The sequence below is a fragment of the Cibotium barometz genome, chromosome 52 (genome assembly GCF_041138505.1).
Source record: "Cibotium barometz isolate CiBa-2024 chromosome 52, ASM4113850v1, whole genome shotgun sequence".
NCBI lineage: Eukaryota > Viridiplantae > Streptophyta > Polypodiopsida > Cyatheales > Cibotiaceae > Cibotium > Cibotium barometz.
This window is the reverse complement of record NC_141097.1, coordinates 32,120,432-32,139,904: the sequence shown is the minus strand read 5'-3', so window position 1 is coordinate 32,139,904 and position 19,473 is coordinate 32,120,432. Positions and strand designations below refer to the sequence as shown.

General features: G+C 45.3%; 1 protein-coding gene across 1 annotated transcript in view; it reads right to left on the bottom strand.

Moving 5' to 3' along the window:
- DIS2 (Arp2/3 complex, 34 kD subunit p34-Arc) overlaps window positions 1–19,473 on the bottom strand; it is a 99,177-nt gene that overhangs the window by 10,077 nt on the left and 69,627 nt on the right. Inside the window, exon 7 of the mRNA XM_086788186.1 lies at window positions 15,300–15,391. Within this exon, the coding sequence (XP_086644312.1) occupies window positions 15,300–15,391 (92 nt within the window). The remainder of the gene's footprint in view (window positions 1–15,299; window positions 15,392–19,473) is intronic.

Genomic DNA, 19,473 nt, shown 5'->3' with positions numbered 1-19,473 from the left:
GACGACTTCAAAATACCCAGCGAGGCTATGAGATCAAAAACATGGTACAGTGTATCCATGATGAATACTGAACCAGGAAAAGAAAAGCTATACGAAACTAGCTACATAAGCTAAAGTGTGTCCATGTGATACTACATGATGACAATATGTGGTCATGTAGTGATACCATCGTCCTCTAGAATAAAGCGTCAAACAGCCATAGCATCTCCCCTATGTGGTGAAGGCTCGCCATGTCACGAATGATATCCTAGATCACCTTTGGGCAATGGTAAGGGACCATATATATATATATAGGGGATGTCTCTCTCTCTCTCTCTCTCTCTCTCTCTCTCTCTCTCTCTCTCTCTATATATATATATATATATATATATATATATAAAAATAGAGAGAGAGAGAGAGATGATGATTATGACTAGTTGTGCTGTTACTTGTATGGAAGGTGCATAAGGCCCTACTAGAAAACCTCAAAAAAGAAAAGAAAACCCTAGAATCTCTAGTCTCTTGTGAAATGGAAGTATTTGTTATCTGTCAGAGATTGATAGGGCCACATAAACAGTGTCCTCTATGCTAGTGGGCATGTCTGACTTTGATCGGGATGTCTGACAGTGGTCTCTGTTGTGTAATGCTTGTCACGACAGTTTTGTGGTATATTGTCATCCTCCTCATGTGTCTCTTTGGCTCTGTGCTGACCTATGCTTTGGAAAAAGGATGTGATAAGTGTTTTGAGTAATGATCTTCTCGTCCTCTAGTAAAAAAACTCACGATTTTGTGTGTGTGTGTGTGTGTGTGTGTGTGTATCATAGAAGTATAGGACCTCGCATTGATTCACATACTCAACGAGTTGGCGGAGAGGGCCAAATCCCTCTCGGAATAAGCAATGGAATATCCCTTGAACCTCATAGTATGGTAGACATTGGGGGTGGCAAACACTATCTCTATCTCGTGCATGTCACCCATTGGGCATGCCTGTAGCTTGCGGTCTTCTGCGCCCGTCTCCCTCTCTTCTCGTTTGAATGTGGTGCATGTTGGTGAGATCCTAGGCTGCCCCATTGTGTATTCCCAAGTAAGATGACATCTTAATAAAGCCATCCTCAGTCACTATGAGGTTATAGTTACGGCACATGGGTCATTCTAGATGGGGGTCCCCTTGTCATAAACGCCATGTTCCAGGCCATCACATACAAGCAGCATGTCTACATACTACATAGAAATCACCTCCCACCATAGGCCTTGGAATCCTATAGACAACTGGCACAAGAGGGTCATGGCAGTTGGTGGTGTGCGCACACCACGAGCTGGTTCGAGTCACATGGCTTCCAAATGGACTGCCTTTCCCCCTTAGAGTACAGCCTGGAGTCCCCATTTCTTAATCTCTCAGGAACCGCATCATCCGTCTAGATCTAACTCGACTTCATTCAGACCAGACATCATAGTCATAGGGAATGGGCATTTTTAGACTCGGGAATGTTGGGGATGGCAGCATCTTCCCGTTCCCATTCCCGTCCCATGTCACTCTATAGACACAGGGAATGGCCATTCTCAATCTTTTTCGTCCCCGTTCCCCGTTCCCATTTCGCGTCCCATGTGACTATGCCAGACATGGATAACCCCGGCCAAGCTTTCCCCGAAGCTCTAGTCCTACAGAGAGGAATTCTTGAGGTTCACTGTCATGGCCCTGTGAAAATGGAACAGGACAAGTGTGGGCATGGTGGTTGCTAAGTCAGAATATTGAATGATTCACATGGGGGGTGCCCGGACAGAGTTAAAGATGTGTGGACATCCCTAGGTGTGAAGGGGGGAACTAGAACATTAGTATTTTAATGTTTTATTAAAGTTAGGCCTTAGTGGCCCCTAGGGACTTTAATAACATTTAAAGTGGGGGGGCCCTAGGATTATTATGGAGAGGGGGCAACTCCACTTTTGGAGTGTGTGCTTCTCTCTCCTCTCTCTCTCTCTAGCTTTTGGAAAACGTGGAGCAAAAGGAGTTGTGGAGAAGCGTGGAAAAGCAGAGAAGAACTGGTCGACTGCTGAAGGGTGTGTGGCTGCTGTTTTCCTCTGCAAACTCAGTCGTACAGTCCACGTGTGCAGTCCGTACAGCACTGTACGACTGCAAGTACAGTACGGCTGCAGTTTCTTCACTGGGTGCAGGCGGCGCAGACAGTCAGAGAAGGTACAGAGGCTGTGGGCTCTGACAGGGGCTGTACAGCAGGTACAAACACCTGTACGACTGCTGACAGGTGGCCGTACAGTCAGGTACAGGTGGTGTCTGCTGTACAACAGCAAGTACAGGTGCTGGGCATCAACTGTTGCAGGCGGCGCAGGCGACCAGCATCAAGACAGCGGGCGGCTACTTCCAGATATTGCAGAATACAGGCAGTACAGGCTGTACGACTGCAAGTACAGTTCTGTATTTCTGCAGGTACACTGTACGGCCAGAACAGGTGCTGTTATTCAGATCTTTACAGTCAAGTACAGCACAGAGTTTGATGCAAGGAGGAGGGTACAGACAAGTACACACACACGTGTGAAGCAGGGTTGTGGAAACAAGTGCCTGCAAGTACAGATTGGTACCGTTACTTCCTCCAGTGCAGATTCACGGGCTGATTTTGGTAAGCTCCGCATCTGTTCATCTATCTCTCTTTCTAGTGCTTGATGTCTGTTGCAGATTTGAGCTATCTGGCCCCTTGTGAGAGGAGGGGTATGGCAGATTGACAAGGGTGGGGACAGAGGTTGAACAGTACATGTATGTATGAGCTGAGATGTTGAATCATGTGCTTGAGTTATGCCAGATGTATGCTCATGGCTGCCTAGCTTAGTGGTCTTGGCTGATCAGAGGGAGGCACAGTGTGTTATTTCGAAACACAGATCTGTGTGCATGGATCCTCTGTGCTAAGAGGGATTGTGGGCCGTTAGATTGGACATACAGGTGTAATCTCTTGGCTGATTTTTGTTGTACTCAGCCTTTCATACTTTTGGAATTGAATAAAGAAATACCGCAAGGGGCGCCAAGCTTTGGGGCCAACAGGTGTCGCTTTGTTTTCAAATTTGGGCACTCTAGCCCCAATCTTTTCTGTTTTCATATCTAGACTACAAGTGGACGGGTGACTGCTAGTCTACCGCACTCTGGTTTCTATCAAAGGCCGGTTTCAAGGTTCCGTTGCCGGGACCAATCATCAACTTTCTGAAGGGGGTGAGCTCGTGGTTGCTTTGAAGAAAGCCATCGCTGAAAAAAAAAAATTCAGCAAACATGTCTGATACAGAGGATGAGTACTTCTATCATTAAGTAGAAGAGCAAGAGACTTCTCCTGAGAGAGATGTATCTGAGGATATTCATGCAGGAGAACAGGCTGCAGATGCTGAGCCTTATGAGGATGTAACACAGCCAGAAGATGTGCATGGTATAGAGGATGATGATGCTCGGTTCAAAGATCGTTTGGCTAGTGTTATGGATGTATTTATGCAGCTCACACAGAGTGAGAGATTTGCTGAATTTATGAGATCCCGCACAGAGCCCGAGAAAAAGAAGAAGAAGGTTCGTTCTAAGAATCTTCCGCAGGGTCATAGTGGAGCCATCCCACAAGAACCATCTTTTGGCCAGTTTCCGAACATGCAGCATGCTTATGGTGCAAACTCTCAAAGTTCCTTCTATGGACAGCCGCCTATTCCTCAGCAGAACATGCATCCAGGTTATTTTGGTGGTGGCTCGGTGTTCCAATCTATGACTGGGGGTTATCCTCAGGGAGGCATGGGTATGCACAGGCCATTTGGAGCTAATTTTCAGCCTGGTATGCAGGGGAATATGTATGGTGGTATGCAGTCCGGTATGCAAGGAAATATGTTTGGGGGCATGCAACCTCGAATGCAAGGCAATATGTTTGGTGGCATGCAGCCAGGTATGCATAATGAAATGTTTGGAAACACGGCTGGAATGTATGGTATGCCTGGTATGGGAATGGGAAATGTTGACCCAATGATGGGTATGAATGTTGGGGGCAGCAATCTTGCGAAACCACTTCCATATGATAATCTAACGCCTATGGGAAAGGCGAAGGATTACAAGGATTGTTGCGGGCTGCCCAAAGAGGTACGAGATTATTGTATCAAGACAAGAGTAACGAACATGTCACAGATGATTGAAAATGCTATGACAGCTAATGCGTTACTCACTGGTGGATCATCTGGGTTTAAAGGCAGTAAGAGCATGAGCAAGAAAGCTGAAAAATCTGGGCATGCTTCACGTGATGCTAAAGGGTCTTCAGAGACGAAGTATAAGAAGTTGCCAATGCCCAAGAGGACTTCTGAGGAAACACAGGCTTTGAGAGATGCTCGTAAATGTTTCTACTGTACTGAAGAGGGGCATATGTCATTCAATTGTCCCAAAAGAAAGTCCCAAAAGGACCCTGACAATAAAGGAGAGCCCAAGTCAAAGAAACCAAAACCTTCTGCAGGCTTAGTCCCTGATCTTGTGGGGGAACAGCTCGGTGGTGAAGCAACAGAGTTGTGCAGGGCATGGGGCAAAGTGAGAGATCAGAATGCCTTGATCTTCTTTGACACAGGTGCTAGAGACAATTTCATTTCACCAGATTTGGCTGGCCGATTGGGGATTCGTCCAGAGGAGATGGGGCCGTTACATGAGGCTAATATGGCTTGTCCAGGGTATGCAGAACCCGTTACTCCTATCATTGGGAAGCTTCGGCTTCATTTACAGGGTTATGTGGACAGCGAAGAGTTCTTTATCATGCCACTTGATGACTGTGATGTTTTGTTGGGGATGCCATGGTGCCACAGAGTACATGCGGTGGTGGATACTTACAATAGGAAAATCACTCTGACTCATAGAGGGAAAGAACATGTATTGGATGTAAAACTCAAAGGGGAATCTGTTCCTATTGTATCCGCTTCGGCGATTTCATCAGTTAATGAAAAAGCATCTTTCCGCGTACTTGATTTATGTAAAGGATGCACGGGATGATGAGTCTAAGTCTAATTTGTCTATGTTAGATAAGGACAGGACTGATTTCTTATGTGGGTTTCAAGATTGTTTTTTCGAGTCATTGCCAGGAGAACTTCCTCCTGAGAGGCCAGAAGATCATGCCATTGATCTGATTCCTGGTAGTACTCCACCGAATAGACCGTCGTACCGTGTTAGTGCAGCCCAACAGGAAGAGATTATGAGTCAGGTACAGGAGCTTTTGAATAAAGGGTTGATACAGCCTAGCTCATCACCCTTTTGCTCACCTGTACTCTTAGTGCAGAATAAAGATGGTTCTTGGCGCATGTGTATTGATTACAGGGTGCTGAACAAGAATACCATCAAGAATCGATTCCCCATACCGAGGATCGATGACATCTTGGACCGCTTACAGGGCTCCACAGTTTTTAGTCGTATTGACTTGAAAAGTGGGTATCATCAGATACGCATTAGACTCGAGGATGTGCATAAGACAGCATTCCGAACCACGTTTGGATTGTATGAGTTCTTGGTTATGCCCTTTGGTTTGACAAATGTGCCTGCCACATTTAACAGAATGATGGACAGGATTTTCAAAGGTGGAAGCAATACTTAATTGGCCAGCTTTGAGGAGCGTGCATAATGTACGCAGTTTTCTAGGATTGTGTTCCTATTACAGGCGATACATACGGCACTTTGCTGAAATTGCTTCGCCTCTTCATGCCTTGACAAAGAAGGCAACTCCGTTTAGATGGGCCGATCGGGAAATTACAGCATTCAAAAAGCTCAAAGAAAAGCTTACTTCGGATCCAGTATTGGTGTTACCGGACTCCGAAACGCTTTTGTTGTCCAGTGTGATGCATGTGGAAGTAGCATTGGTGCAGTTCTCATGCAAGAGGGACATGTCATAGCCTATGAGAGTAGAGTTTTGCAAGATGCTGAGAAGCATTTACAGGTTTATGAGAAAGAGATGTTGGCTATAATTCACGCTCTTTCTACATGGAAACACTACTTGCTTGGGGCTGATTTCACTGTACAGACAGATCATCAAACCTTGCGTTATTTCCTCACGCATACTAAGCTTTCAGAGAAGCATATGCGTTGGGCAAACTTTTTGTCAATGTTTCACTTCCAGATTGTGCATGTGGAAGGCAAAAAGAATGTAGTGGCAGATGCTTTGTCACGCAAGCCACAGGTCTCTGCAGTTTCACTTGCTTATCATCAAGAGCTTGATGAAATGAAAGAGCAATATGCCCATGATGAGGACTTTGAAAGGTTGTATGATCAGATGTCTGAGGGTCAGCAGCATGAGCACTATACTCTCAGAGATGGGTTTTTATTGATGCATGGCAGACTGTGTGTTACCAGGCCATTGCGACTCAAGGTTATGATTGAAAGTCATGCTCCACCGTATGCAGGTCATAGAGGTATTGACGCCAAGGTCAAAGCAGTGGAGACTTTCTTCTATTGGCCAACCTTGAGAAGAGATGTTGATGCCTTTGTGAGGCAATGCATCGTATGTCAGAAGGTAAAAGTTTGACCGTCAGAAGACACCAGGGTTATTACAGCCTTTACCTATTCCAGATAGACCTTGGGAGAGCATTGCCATGGATTTTATATTTGATCTTCCACGGACACAAACGGGAAATGATGGCATCTGGACTATCATATGCAGGTTCAGTAAGCAGGCTCATTTCATTCCCGTGCGTAAGACGATCAAAGTGGATCATATGGTGAAGTTGTTCATGGCGAACATCTTCAAGTATCATGGCCTGCCTACGTCTATCATTAGTGACCGTGATCCAGGGGATGACGAGTTTGTTCTGGAGAGGATTGTTTGACAACATGGGTACAACTCTCAAGTTTTCATCGTCATTTCATCCACAGACAGATGGTCAGTCAGAAGAGGCTAACTCTACAGTGTTGGATCTTCTCAATTGTTATGTGTCAGAGCACAAGCAACTATGGGAAAAGTATCTTCCTTTGGTGGAGTTTGCATATAACAACACTGTACATACCTCGACAGGCAAGGCGCCTTTTGAGATTGTGGAAGGAGGGAAGAAGGTACCACCCATTTTGCATACAAAGGATAAGATCTTTGAGGCTGATCAGTATGTGGAGAGTTTGGATGAAGCTTATCGAAGGGTTAAGTTGGCACTCCAAAAAACTCAGCAGAAGCAAAAGAAAGCCGCAGACCGTCACAGACGTGATTTACAGTTTGCATTGGGTGATTGGGTTCTTTTGCGCTTTGAAAAGGCTAGACTCAAGAAGATGACGGGTAAAGAGCGCTTATTCCCTAAGTTGAGCATGCGTTATTATGGGCCTTTTCAGGTTTTGGAAAAGATTGGTGAGGTAACCTATCGTTTGAAGTTACCAGATCACTGGAGGATTCACAATGCTTTTCACGTGAGTCTTCTTAGACCTTTCCGTGGGGATGTGCCTGAGGATGTATCAAATGAGGCTCAGCCGGAAGTTGAGGAACTTGATGAGGTTTTGATTCCAGAGCAGATACTGGCACATAAAGACAAGAAGGTACGAGGTAAAGTTTCCCGTCGCTATCTTGTGAAGTTGAAGAACTATTCACCGATGGATGCGAAGTGGGTGGAGGAAGGTGACTTAACAGATTCACCTCAGGTTTTGCAGCTTTATCTCGATGCCTTTGAGTTAGAGCCGACTCTTGTTGTGGCTCATTCAGGTTCAACAGAGCATGGGTCTGGAGCATTACCTCATGCTCAAGAGGGGGGTATGTAACTTTTGAATCAATGGCACCGAAAGTGGGCAAGAAACCAAGGAAGTTGGCACTTGCGTACCTCCTCCGCAAAGGTGATATCAAAGAGGGGGACGACGGAGAGCTGAAATTCAGAAATCCACCTCGTTTGAAGCATGGAGATCCCACATCTCAAAGGCTGAAATCTTTAATGCAAAAGGAAGAGGTGACAGTCACCTCTCGACATGCATCCTCTCCACAAGGCACTAAACCTGACAGATATTTGTATGCCAGTGCTCATGGAGGGCATGAAAGTCACATGCATGCAAGACATGTATCTCATGGTAAGGGTGACAGGTCTGCTTCCAGAAAAATTTTGCCTTCTGAGTTGTCTCATGGAGAGACATCGCCATATGCAGGTAAGTCACATGCATCTGAGTTTCAAGTTCGTGGAGCACATGCCACCGTGCCTCATGAAACTTCTACGACGGCCCATGGAGCCCATGCAGATAGGGCTGCCCCGTTGGATAAGGGGAAAAGAAAAAGAGAAGACCATGAGCCTCATGCCAAGAAGCTCAAGGAATTCAAAGCAGGTGACAAATCTGTTAAGTTTGATGTCTTTCATGGTGAACATGATGCTTCTAAGGTGTTAGCATTTGTGGCACAGTTCGACATTGCTTTTAGCGATGAGGACTTTACTGAAAAGTCTAAAGTACGCCATGCTAGCATGTTTTTGAAAAGGACTGCTGCTCATTGTCACTACTGAAAAGATCACCAAGGATCCCATTTCCACTTGGAAGGAATTCAAGGATAGATTCTATGCTCAGTTTTTGCCACCAAATGCAGAACAAACTCTCACTCAAAAGTGGGACAGGCTAGAGCAAAGAGATAATGAAAGCGTGCAACAGTAGGTTAACAAGTTCTGGAAAGTGTTGCTGGAAGTGACTCCCTTTATGCAAATCACTGAGGATGAAAGAAAAAGGAAGTTTCGTTCTGGATTGCAACCAGCATATCGATCGGGCATTGAATTGCACCCGAAACATACTTTGCAACAACTCACAGCTTCTGCTCTTGCTACGGAGCAATTGGTGCTCAAGATTAAATAGGATCAAGGAGGTTCAAAGGGGAAAGACAAGGCTGTCCCAAATCAGCAAAAGGGTGGACAGCCACCTAAAAAGAACTTCCGGGAGACCTACAAGGGTGGTAAAGCTGAAAATAACACATCTAAAGATCAGGGCCCAAGGAAGAACAAATTCGGCTTAACCCCGGAGCAAAGAGAGCAATATGCCAAGGATGGAAAATGCTTTTCTTGTGGTAGCAAAGACCACATGTTCCAACAATGCCCAGATAAAGCACGAGGACAAGCAGACCAAGGCTAATGTACATGCAGTTCCTGATGTGCAAGGAAATACAAGTCATGATGCAAAAGAGCGAATGGTTTGCAAGGCTTGGGGGCAAATCAAGGATCAGCCCGCCTTATTCATGTTTGATGACTGTGCAACTGACAACTTTATCTCTATGCAAATGGAATCTGCATTGGATATTGAGGTTGAGAACATGGGATCTCAGATTGAAGCCGAAGCTGCATTTATTGGTAAAGAGGTGCAGGTTACCCCACTGATAGGGAAGTTGCGCATCCATATCCAGGGCTACCTTGATAATGAGCATTTCCTAGTTGCTCCACTGAATAGATGTAATGTATTGTTGGGCAAGCCGTGGCACCATAGGCTTGAGCCCCACAAAGACTACAAGTCCAATATGATTTCTTTTATGCATAAAGGTCGCATGCATTTTATCGATGCTGGCAAAGAAGGGGATTCCATCCCACTTGTATCACACATCCAAATTAATAAAGCAATGAAAAAGAGTCTTTCAGCGTACTTGGTTTTTGTTCGTGATAGCCTTGTGCCAAATCATCAAAATGTGGATGCTATGTCTAATGATAGGCTGAATTTTCTTTATGCATTCAACGACTGTTTTGCTGATTCATTGCCAGGTGAATTACCTCCCCAAAGGCCCGAAGATCATCGCATAGATCTTGTGCCAAGTAGTTCTCCTCCTAACAAACCCGCATACCGAGTGAGTGCTACACAACAAGAAGAAATCATGAAGCAGGTAAACGAGCTTTTAGAGAAAGGTTTGGTTCAGCCCAGTTCCTCACCTTACTGCTCTCCTGTGCTTCTTGTTCAAAAGAAGGACGGATCATTCCGTATGTGTGTGGACTATAGAGCATTAAACAAGCTTACCATCAAGAACAGATTCCCAATTCCGCGTATTGATGATATTTTGGATAAGCTTGATGGTTTGGCTTGCTTTAGCAGACTTGATTTGAAGAGTGGTTATCACCAGATACGCATGGTGCCACAAGATGTCCATAAGACTGCATTCAGGACAGCCTTCGGATTATATGAATTTTGGTAATGCCTTTTGGTCTCACTAATGCTCCTGCCACATTTAATCAAATGATGGATAGGATATTCCGACCCCATCGCAAATTTACAGGAGTCTTTTTTGATGATATCTTGGTTTTCTCCAAGAATGAGCAGGAACACAGAACTCATTTGGTCACAGTGTTCGAAGAGTTGCGGAAGCATAGACTTTTCATCAATGCCAAGAAAAGTGAGTTTTTCCTTTCAGAGATTCATTATCTGGGACACATTGTATCCAAGCCCGAATTGCAAAACGTACATCAAATACGTAGTTTTCTGGGATTATGTTCGTATTACAGGCGTTTCATAAGGCATTCTGCTATGATTGCCACTCCTCTACATGATCTCACAAAGAAGAAAACTGCTTTCAAATGGACTTCAAAGGAACAGGATGCTTTCTTGCAGCTCAAGCATGCTATTATATGTGGTCCAGTGTTGATTGTTTCTGACTTGCACAAGTCATTCGTGGTTGAATGTGATGCTCGTGGTGATTGTATTGGAACTGTCCTAAATCAAGCATGCTCAAGCATGCTATTATATGTGGTCCAGTATTGATTGTTTCTGACTTGCACATATAATAGCAGCTCAAGCATGCTATTATATGTGGTCCAGTATTGATTGTTTCTGACTTGCACAAGTCATTCGTGGTTGAATGTGATGCTTGTGGTGATTGTATTGGAACTGTCCTAAATCAAGAAGGGCATGCAGTTGCATACGAGAGCCGTCGTTTGCATGATGTTGAGCTTCATATGGATATCTATGAGAAAGAGCTCTTGGCTGTAATTCACGCCTTAAAGATATGGAAACATTATCTTCTTGGGGCTGAATTTGTAGTCAAGACAAATCATCAAAGCTTGAGATACTTTCTATCTCAAACAAAGCTTTCAGAGAAGCAGATGAGAATGGCAAACTTTCTTTCCATGTTTCATTTTTAGATTGTGCATACTCCAGGAAAGAAAAATGTGGTGGCCGATGTACTATCCAAGAGGCCTTATGTTGCTGCAGTCTCAGTGGCCTCTCATGGAGACTTATCTGCTATGCTAGATTTGTATCAATTGGATGCTGATTTTTGCCATATATGGACTGATTTGATGGCTGGTCATTCACATGCCTCTTATGCTATCAACGAGGGTTATCTTATGAAGGATAATTGCCTATGTGTGGTGAAGGATTTGCGTCCAAAGGTTATGGACGAATGTCACGCTCCACCATATGCTGGTCATAGAGGTATCATGCCTACTACACGTATGATTCCAGGCAAAAACCTCCAAATTTGCTTCGGCCATTGTCTATTCCCTCGCAACCTTGGGAAAGTATTACTATGGATTTTATTATGGATTTGCCTAGATCCCAGCATGGGAATGATGCTATTTGGACCATTGTGGACAGGTTTAGCAAGCAAGCTCATTTCTTGCCCGTCAAGAAAACCATCAAAGCTGATCATATGGTAAAGCTTTTTCTTGCTAATATTTTCAAGCATCATGGTATGCCTAAATCCATTGTTGGGGATAGAGATCCCAGGACTACGAGCCTCTTTTGGAGGGCTCTATTTGATAATATGGGTACTAAACTTGAGTTTTCATCAGCTTATCATCCCCAAACGGATGGCCAAAGTGAAGCTGCAAATTCAGCCGTGTTGGATTTGTTGAAATGTTATGTGCAGATCAAAAGACTGCATGGGAGAAGTATGTTCCACTTGTTGAATTTGCCTACAACAATACGATCCATGCTTCCACGGGAAAGGCTCCGTTTGAGATTATCTATGGCAGAGTGGTATTGCCACCCATCCTTCGAACAAAGGATGAGATTTTTGCAGCTGATGAATATGTTCGTGACTTGGATGTTGCCTTTGGTCAGGTGCGGACAGCCATCTCAAGATCTCAGGATAAGCATAAAATGATTGCTGACAAGCATAGAAGGGACATGGAAGTCAAAGAAGGTGATTGGGTATTGCTGAAATTTAAGAAGGCTAGGCTTCGGAAGAGGCCAGGACGAGAAGAACATATCCTAAGCTTTCTCCTCGCTATTATGGACCCTTCAAGGTGATTCACAAGATCAATGAAGTGTCATACAGGCTTGCTTTACCTAGTCACTAGAAGATTCACAATGCTTTTCATGTGAGTCTATTTCGGAAATATGTGGGGCCAGATCCTGATGAGCCTGTCACAGAAGATCCGCCAGAAATTGAAGAGCTTAAGGAGATCCTCCAGCCAGAACAGATTGTTTTCCACAAGGAGAGAAAGCTACCTGCTCTGCAGGAAAGCTTTCCAGGAGATATCTTGTGAAGTTTAAGAATTATTTGCCTATTGATGCCAAGTGGGTAAATGAGGATTATTTTGTTGATTACCCGCAGTTGTTGCAGGCATATCTTGAGGCTTTTCAGTTGAGGACAACTCTTTAGAAGCCCTGGGGGATGTCACCAATTGGCCGACCATTTGGTCCATCTCTAGTTTTTGCGTCTCGTTCACTTGAGGCCAAGCCGGTGTCTCATGTGAAGAGGCCAGTATTTTGCTGACATGGACGGGAGCCAAACTGGTGCCACCCGTGTGTTAGCAAGATGGTGTCGTATGGACGGGAGCCAGACTGGTGCCACCCGTGTATGACCTGGACTGTGTTCGACCCATGGGATTGTCACGCCATGGAAGAGCCAGTATTCGTGCCGTGTTTTGCCTATGGGACTGTCACACCATAGGGAGACTCGTGCCTGGAACTGTGTCTTACCTATGGGACTGTCACTCCATAGGAAGACCAAGTTTTTATGTTTTACGTCGTGCCAGTTTTGTGCCGACAGATATTTTGTACTTGTTCCATGAACGGGAGATATGTCCATGTTACTATTTACACATGCACACATGATTTGCATGTTTGAAACTGTTTTCGCATGACATGTATTTTTGTGTTTGCCTGTTTGACGTGTTACTTACTGAGCGGGGACGCCTGCCAGTGAGTCGTGAAGTCTGCTCTGTATTCTGACAAGTTTTGGTGCATGTGAACAGGTGGTAAGTAATTGCACATGTTATTTTAATGTCTCATATTCTAACCTTTTGTTTTATAAGGTTAAATGTTCACATTCACTTAAAAGTGGGCACCCCCTTTGGGCACCCACTTAGGGGCCAAGGTGGGGAGCCCCACTTAAGTGTGTGGGGGTGGGTGCATGGGCACCTACCCAACCCACCTTGGAACTGGCCATCCACATGCAATCGTGGGGGGGCCAGCCAAATCAAAGTGTTAACTCCACTTTAATTTTATTAAAAAAAAGCAACCACCTTTGGTAGGACAAGCACCGGCGACCATCTCTGCGCATGTTTCCAAAAGCGGCTATTGAACTGCTGCGCATAATTCATCCCGGCGATCATCTTATTGGTTTTCAAACAACGCCATCACCACCACCTCAGCAGCCGGCGACCCAGTTGCCTCCACGCCTCTTCAGGCTGCAACCAGTCGCCTTCTCCCTTGCCAGTGGGTGCTACAGCAGGCGGCTGTGACTTTTTGCACGGGACTGTGTTCAGCTAACTGACGACTCCTCTCCTACAGTACTGCTGCGCCTCTTCTTATCATCAGGCTGCACTTCTGTAATCGCTGCTGGCGCCTGCCCACTATCTACAGGCGGCTGCCCCCACCTGAAGTAGCCAGGCGGTCGCTGCTGTCCATCTCCTGCAGGCACCAGTTCCTTCTCCATCCTCCTACGCAGCCTACCAAAGCAGCCGGCTGTGTGTCCAACACCAGCAGGCTGCGTGTGCATCACCAACAAGTGGCGTTTTGCATCCAGGTCATTGTCCACCACCAGTAAGCTGTGCTCCAGCAGGCGGCTGTCCACAACGACTGAACTCTCCATGCGTAGCTGCTGTACCTCCTGTTGGTAGATGTGCTACTGCACTCAGAAGGCCATACCTTCCTACAGGCAGCTACTCCTCTTGACATGCTGCTGCATCATGGTGTTTCTCTCAAGTAACTGTGTACTGACACCATGAATTTTGGTTCTCCTTCTGCCATCCACAAGTCAATTTCAGATTTCAGTAAAGTATTTTGTGTTAAATCTGGTAAGGGATTCCCGACTCCCTATACGGCCGGGTGGTCCAAGCTCTATTGGAGAACCTCGGTCCAACGGTGCTGAGATCGGGAGAGCCAGGCGTTAGTACGAGAGCGCCTGTTTGTGCGTGGTCTTGGAACACCAGTGAGGCGCTCTCCGTGGATTCCAGTGAAAGCACAGGACCGTAGAGACTGGACCACACTAGTGGTCATTCTGCTTCGAGCATCTACTTCGAACGTCGACTTCGAATCTATTTGTTTGGTTCTGTTTTCATATGTACATGGACATCATCTGGTTCTTGGAACCCATGGAGCATTGTATTTGTTAAATACTCCCAATAAATATATCATATATTGAGGGGGGGGTCGGCCCGTTCCGGCCCCAATGCTGGTGTCCATCTTTCCATTTCATTTCATTTCAATTTCAAGTTGTATTAAGTTGTCCATTTCAAATTTGTAGTTTTAAAGTTGTGCTATTAAGCGTGTGGGTGTCCAACGGAGTCTTCCCACTTGACCGGATCAGTTTCAGCACTCCATGAGACACACAGGTATGCAGGCTATGTAGGCTATGTAGTACTGGGGAGATCGAGTCTGAGGAGCATTACATACCTAGATGCCGAGTTTAATATGAGATACGTGGACGTTGGCACTCTCTTTAGGGAGGGGTACAGAACCTAGACACACGTGATGCATTACAGAGAACAGAGATGCCTGATTCTATACCTACTAGAGCTGAAGGACCTCAGAAACAGACTATTGAGAAGCAGCCTGATACTGCACAAGCCTGATACTGGCTTCTTTGGCTCTAACCAGAGAGCCCTGGTTGACACTCAGCCCATACAAGATCCATCCGGACAGATGGACCAGAACAGAGCTAGACGTCCCCATGAGTGAGTACCCCCAAGACAAGCAGCAGGTTCGCACTACGCGCTCAAGGAGTCCTCCGAGAGAGAGCACAATGTATATATATATATATATATATATATATATATATATATATATATATATATATATATATATATATAATTTCTTTATTTCTTTCTTATTATTATTATTACATATGGTCCCATAACCTTGCCCAAAGGTGATACAAATCAGAAAACACAAATCAAACTCTTCAAAGAGCCACTCCAACCACATCAATTTAAGTGACCTACAAGTAAGAACATAGCATATCACATACCTTCACATGATAACTTACATACGCATGAAATGTACAAAGACTCCATACTGTCTTGTCCAACTTGTCACCCTCCACATGCCTTGGAAATATTACTGCAAAAGCAAGAGGAAGACAAACGTAAGTCCAAATGCTTCATTAGAAAAAATCAACAGAGGTGGATGAAAGCAATGTTACATGCACCACCAAAGTAATGATATAAGACTGCAACACACTTGATGAAGATGGAGTAGAAGAGAGAGAGAGAGAGAGAGAGAGAGACAGAGACAGAGAGAGAGAGAGTACACCAGATTGGATCCCGACCCAACCCACTTAAGGGCCCGTGCGATGTGTACTTTCTTGTATTACTGATTCAAGCAAAGTGCAAAGCAATGTTACCAAAAGGTAGACTTGTAGGAGTTCCTTGACCTTGATGAAGATGTGTTTGACTGATTCAAGAGCTGACTGTTGACAACTATGCTCACCGGGCTGCTGGACTTGCCTCAGCAAATGGCCTGCTCAGCCATGGAGAAATTAGAGCAAGCTTCTTGCTGGGTGGACTGCTCCTTGTGTTGAAGAATGCATAGGCGGAAGCATAAAATAGACAAGAGAGAGAGTAGAAAGAGCTTGTGGACAAGATCACCTATTATATTAGCTTGAAGCTTTACAAATTGGCCAGCAAGAGAATGTTGAACTTGTGCAAGGGATTGGATGATATAGTGACAAATGGGAGGCCTCCTTTATATAGTGCATGAGTGAACTGGCCAACTGCCTCTAGGGACAGGCCAACCATCCACAACTCATAAAAGAAGAGAAAAATACATAAAATGCCCAATAATAGGCACAACCCAAATACACTAAGATGCATAAATTCTAACACCCCCTCTGCAGCTCATAGTGTGCAAAAGTTAGAAGAAGATAAGCCAATGAAGATGCAACCATGCACCCTCCAGCACCGCGAATACTGGAATCACCTCAGATAGAACACCCACCAACTTGTTTCCTCAGATAGAACACCCACCATTTTGTTTCCTCCAAACAAAATGCCACCACAAACGGCAAGGAACTTTGCTTGGCCACGAATTCCCACACGAGTGTGTAGTGAACTCCAAGAATAGATGATGAGCCGCAAGACAATGCACCCATAATTCCCGAACATGTCACATCCCAAAAGCCTCAAACAATGAACTCGGAACAATTCCAGCCCATAATCTCTGCTACAGAAAAGATAACCATGTCCTGCCAAATGTCTAATGCTTGGAACTCTGAATCACGGTCCTCATGCACCAGTAAGTGGAGCTGTAATCAGCCCCCTCTCCTGCCCACAAGCCTCCTCTAGCTGGAAGCACATGGACTGCATGTGTACTAGAGAAGTACAGCATCAGGGTCCTCCTGAGCCGAAAGTGCCCTGGGAGCCCTAGAAGTGGCACTAGAATATGTATCACTATCCTGTATATGATCATTGCCTGTCTTTGAAAACTTGGTCCTGGCCTGGTCTGTACCTTTGGGTTTGCAACCCTTGGCCAAATGAACCTATTTTCCAAAAGAGGAGCAGTGACACCATTCTGTCTATATTGCACTGTAACAAGTGCCTAATCCTTTCCACTAGGAGGGAACTTTACCTGCTTTTGAGAAATAAGGATAGCTGCCTCCTCCAAGAGAGAACCCATATCCACAACAACAAAGTACACAAATATCAGCTCTCCAAGACTCCTCTCAAGTGCTTTCCAACGAAGCGAGGCTCCACAACCAATCAGCCCCCTCGCAAACCTGAGAGAGGAGGCTGGACAGCAGCAAAACAGTCCAAGAAACCACCGAGAACCTCCTACCGGAAGGGTAGGGACTCGTGGAGGAAGAAGGAGATGTACTGTAAAGCTTTTATAGCTTTATTAACATGATTAAGACTTAATTAACAAACATAAGACAAATGCTGATAGAAAGATTGAGATTGTTTGCATTGAGACAGGGGCCTTTCTTAAATAGAGGCCGAAAGGGTACAAGTGAAGAGACACATCCCTGGGAAGGGGTGTGGCTCTTGAGTCAACGGTTATGTCCTTTGGACTTAGGGGTGTGCCTTTTAATGAATAGTCATCTCCTTTGATAGTGACCCATGTGTAAGGGTGTGACCCTTCACAGGTGTCCTTTCAGTTAATAAGGAATTAAGGAGTAATTAAGGAGAGATTAAGAGAGTTAGTCACAATCGTGACATTCCCTCCCACTTAAAATAAGACTTAGGAGTAGTTGTTGAGACTCTGGAAGAAGGGAAATGATTGAATTGCTTCTGCATCCAAAGCTCTAGCAGATCCCATGTCATGGCATTATTGTTGACCATAACAATCTTGCATATACCAAACTGAATATTAACTACATCTGCAACTTGTCTCATCTTTACCAAAAGCATGAGAATCATATCTGTAACTTGAGTAGAACTTTTGTTAACATCATTGGTAACTTCGAGCTTTGTCCAAGAAAAGATTGAATCTTTATCTGCTTCAAGTGAAACTATTGGTAAATTATATGATTGTGTCACCACGCTTTCCGGCTGAGAGGCGACAACCACCTGTTGGATGTCTGAAAGGGATTCCACTGATTTTTCTGGAACACAAAAGTCTTCAAGTGTTGTCGTAGGTTGAGAAGAAATATCTTCCATATGCTTTTCTTTACTCAGAAAGTTGTTCTCGGGACAAGTTATGTCCAAAGATTCATTTGCACCACTGAAGGTAAGGACTGGAGTCTTCATTTTTGAAGAAGAAGCATCATTCACCACGGCGTCAGGTATCTGGTCAGAGGTAAAGACTCCGTTTTGCACGGGCGGTGACGAGGGTATCGCTTCTGCCTGGGTCACGGCAAGAAAAGGAGTTGTGGACATTGTATTTGTCACATGTACAAGAATCTTCTGAATCTTCAGCTTTCTCAGCAGGTATTAAGCCTTCCAATGTAGAAGGGAGAGGTTGAGATTGTTTGCGCCTCTTAGACCTCTCAAGGATCCTCTTGCACAACGTGAGAATGAGTAAGTCTTCAACACTGCCACCAAGAGCTTGCAAGGACTTGAATATAGGGCATTGCTCGCGAGGGGAAACTTGTCCAACGTTGCGGCGTTCACGACCGAGTACTCGACTAGGGCCCATCTTGATACGGCTGATTTCTTTCCAAGATGTGATCCTTTGGAAGCTTCATGTTGCTGCTTCTGTTGCTGATGATTCCAATAAGAAGCCGGTTGCTTAGAACCGTAACATTTCCAAGAATATCCATGCTGAGGCTTGCGTTGCTCGCACGAAGATACTTTGTGTCTTGGTTGTCTCTGAAGAACCATGCTTAGGGTGAGAGAATTATTGTTGAGAAACATGTTGAAGCTCATCGATACGAGCTTTTGGTTGTTGATGGAACATGGCTTCAAACCGCTGGAATGCAACTTGTTGCTGTGCATTTTGCTGCTCCAAGGATTTGTTTATAGCCATCAATATGGAGACCATCTCTTGATCATAACAGTGTTCACCGCATCTATCCGGCACTCAAATAATCCTGGGGCAAATGTGCTGCCTGTGGTGTAGGAACTGGAACTGGTGCGGGAACTGGAACTGGTGCGGGAACTGGAACTGGTGCGAGAACTGGAACTCGGAATCGAGAATAATGATCACCTCTGGCTCAGACATGGGTGAATCCGGGATGACAATAATCTCCTACAAAGGGAGAGGATTCGCCGACAGTTCATCTTTGGGAACCTCGTCTACATACGAGAGATACGGAGCGGGCACATCGAAAACTTCGCCTGCCATTGCGCGCGCAAGATGGTGCTTGCAGATGGGCTAGCGCTGGAGGAGAGAGAGCGAACCTGGGAAGTGGCTAGCAGAATTCACATATGAAACCACACGCTGCCATTAGCGGAACTAACTGCCTAAGGGCCGGCCTGAGGTGATCCCAAGCTCAGAGTAGGCTGGCTGCAAATCTGTCCTCAAAATCCGCGGGCCCGCATCTTTGTGAAGTGCTCTGCTGCCAGGGGGCACCCATGCTTGGAGTACAGGCTGAAATCCGGGCCAAGAGAAAGTCCTTCCAAGGCTCACCACCTGGAAGGAGTCCTCCAACAATCAGCTTACCCAGTAGGATGCGGCTCTGAACGGCACGGTCAATGATTCCTAGGCCCCCTCTGCGTCGTGGCTGAATGATCACTCTCCAGGCCACCTCGGCTCAGGCAGGCGTC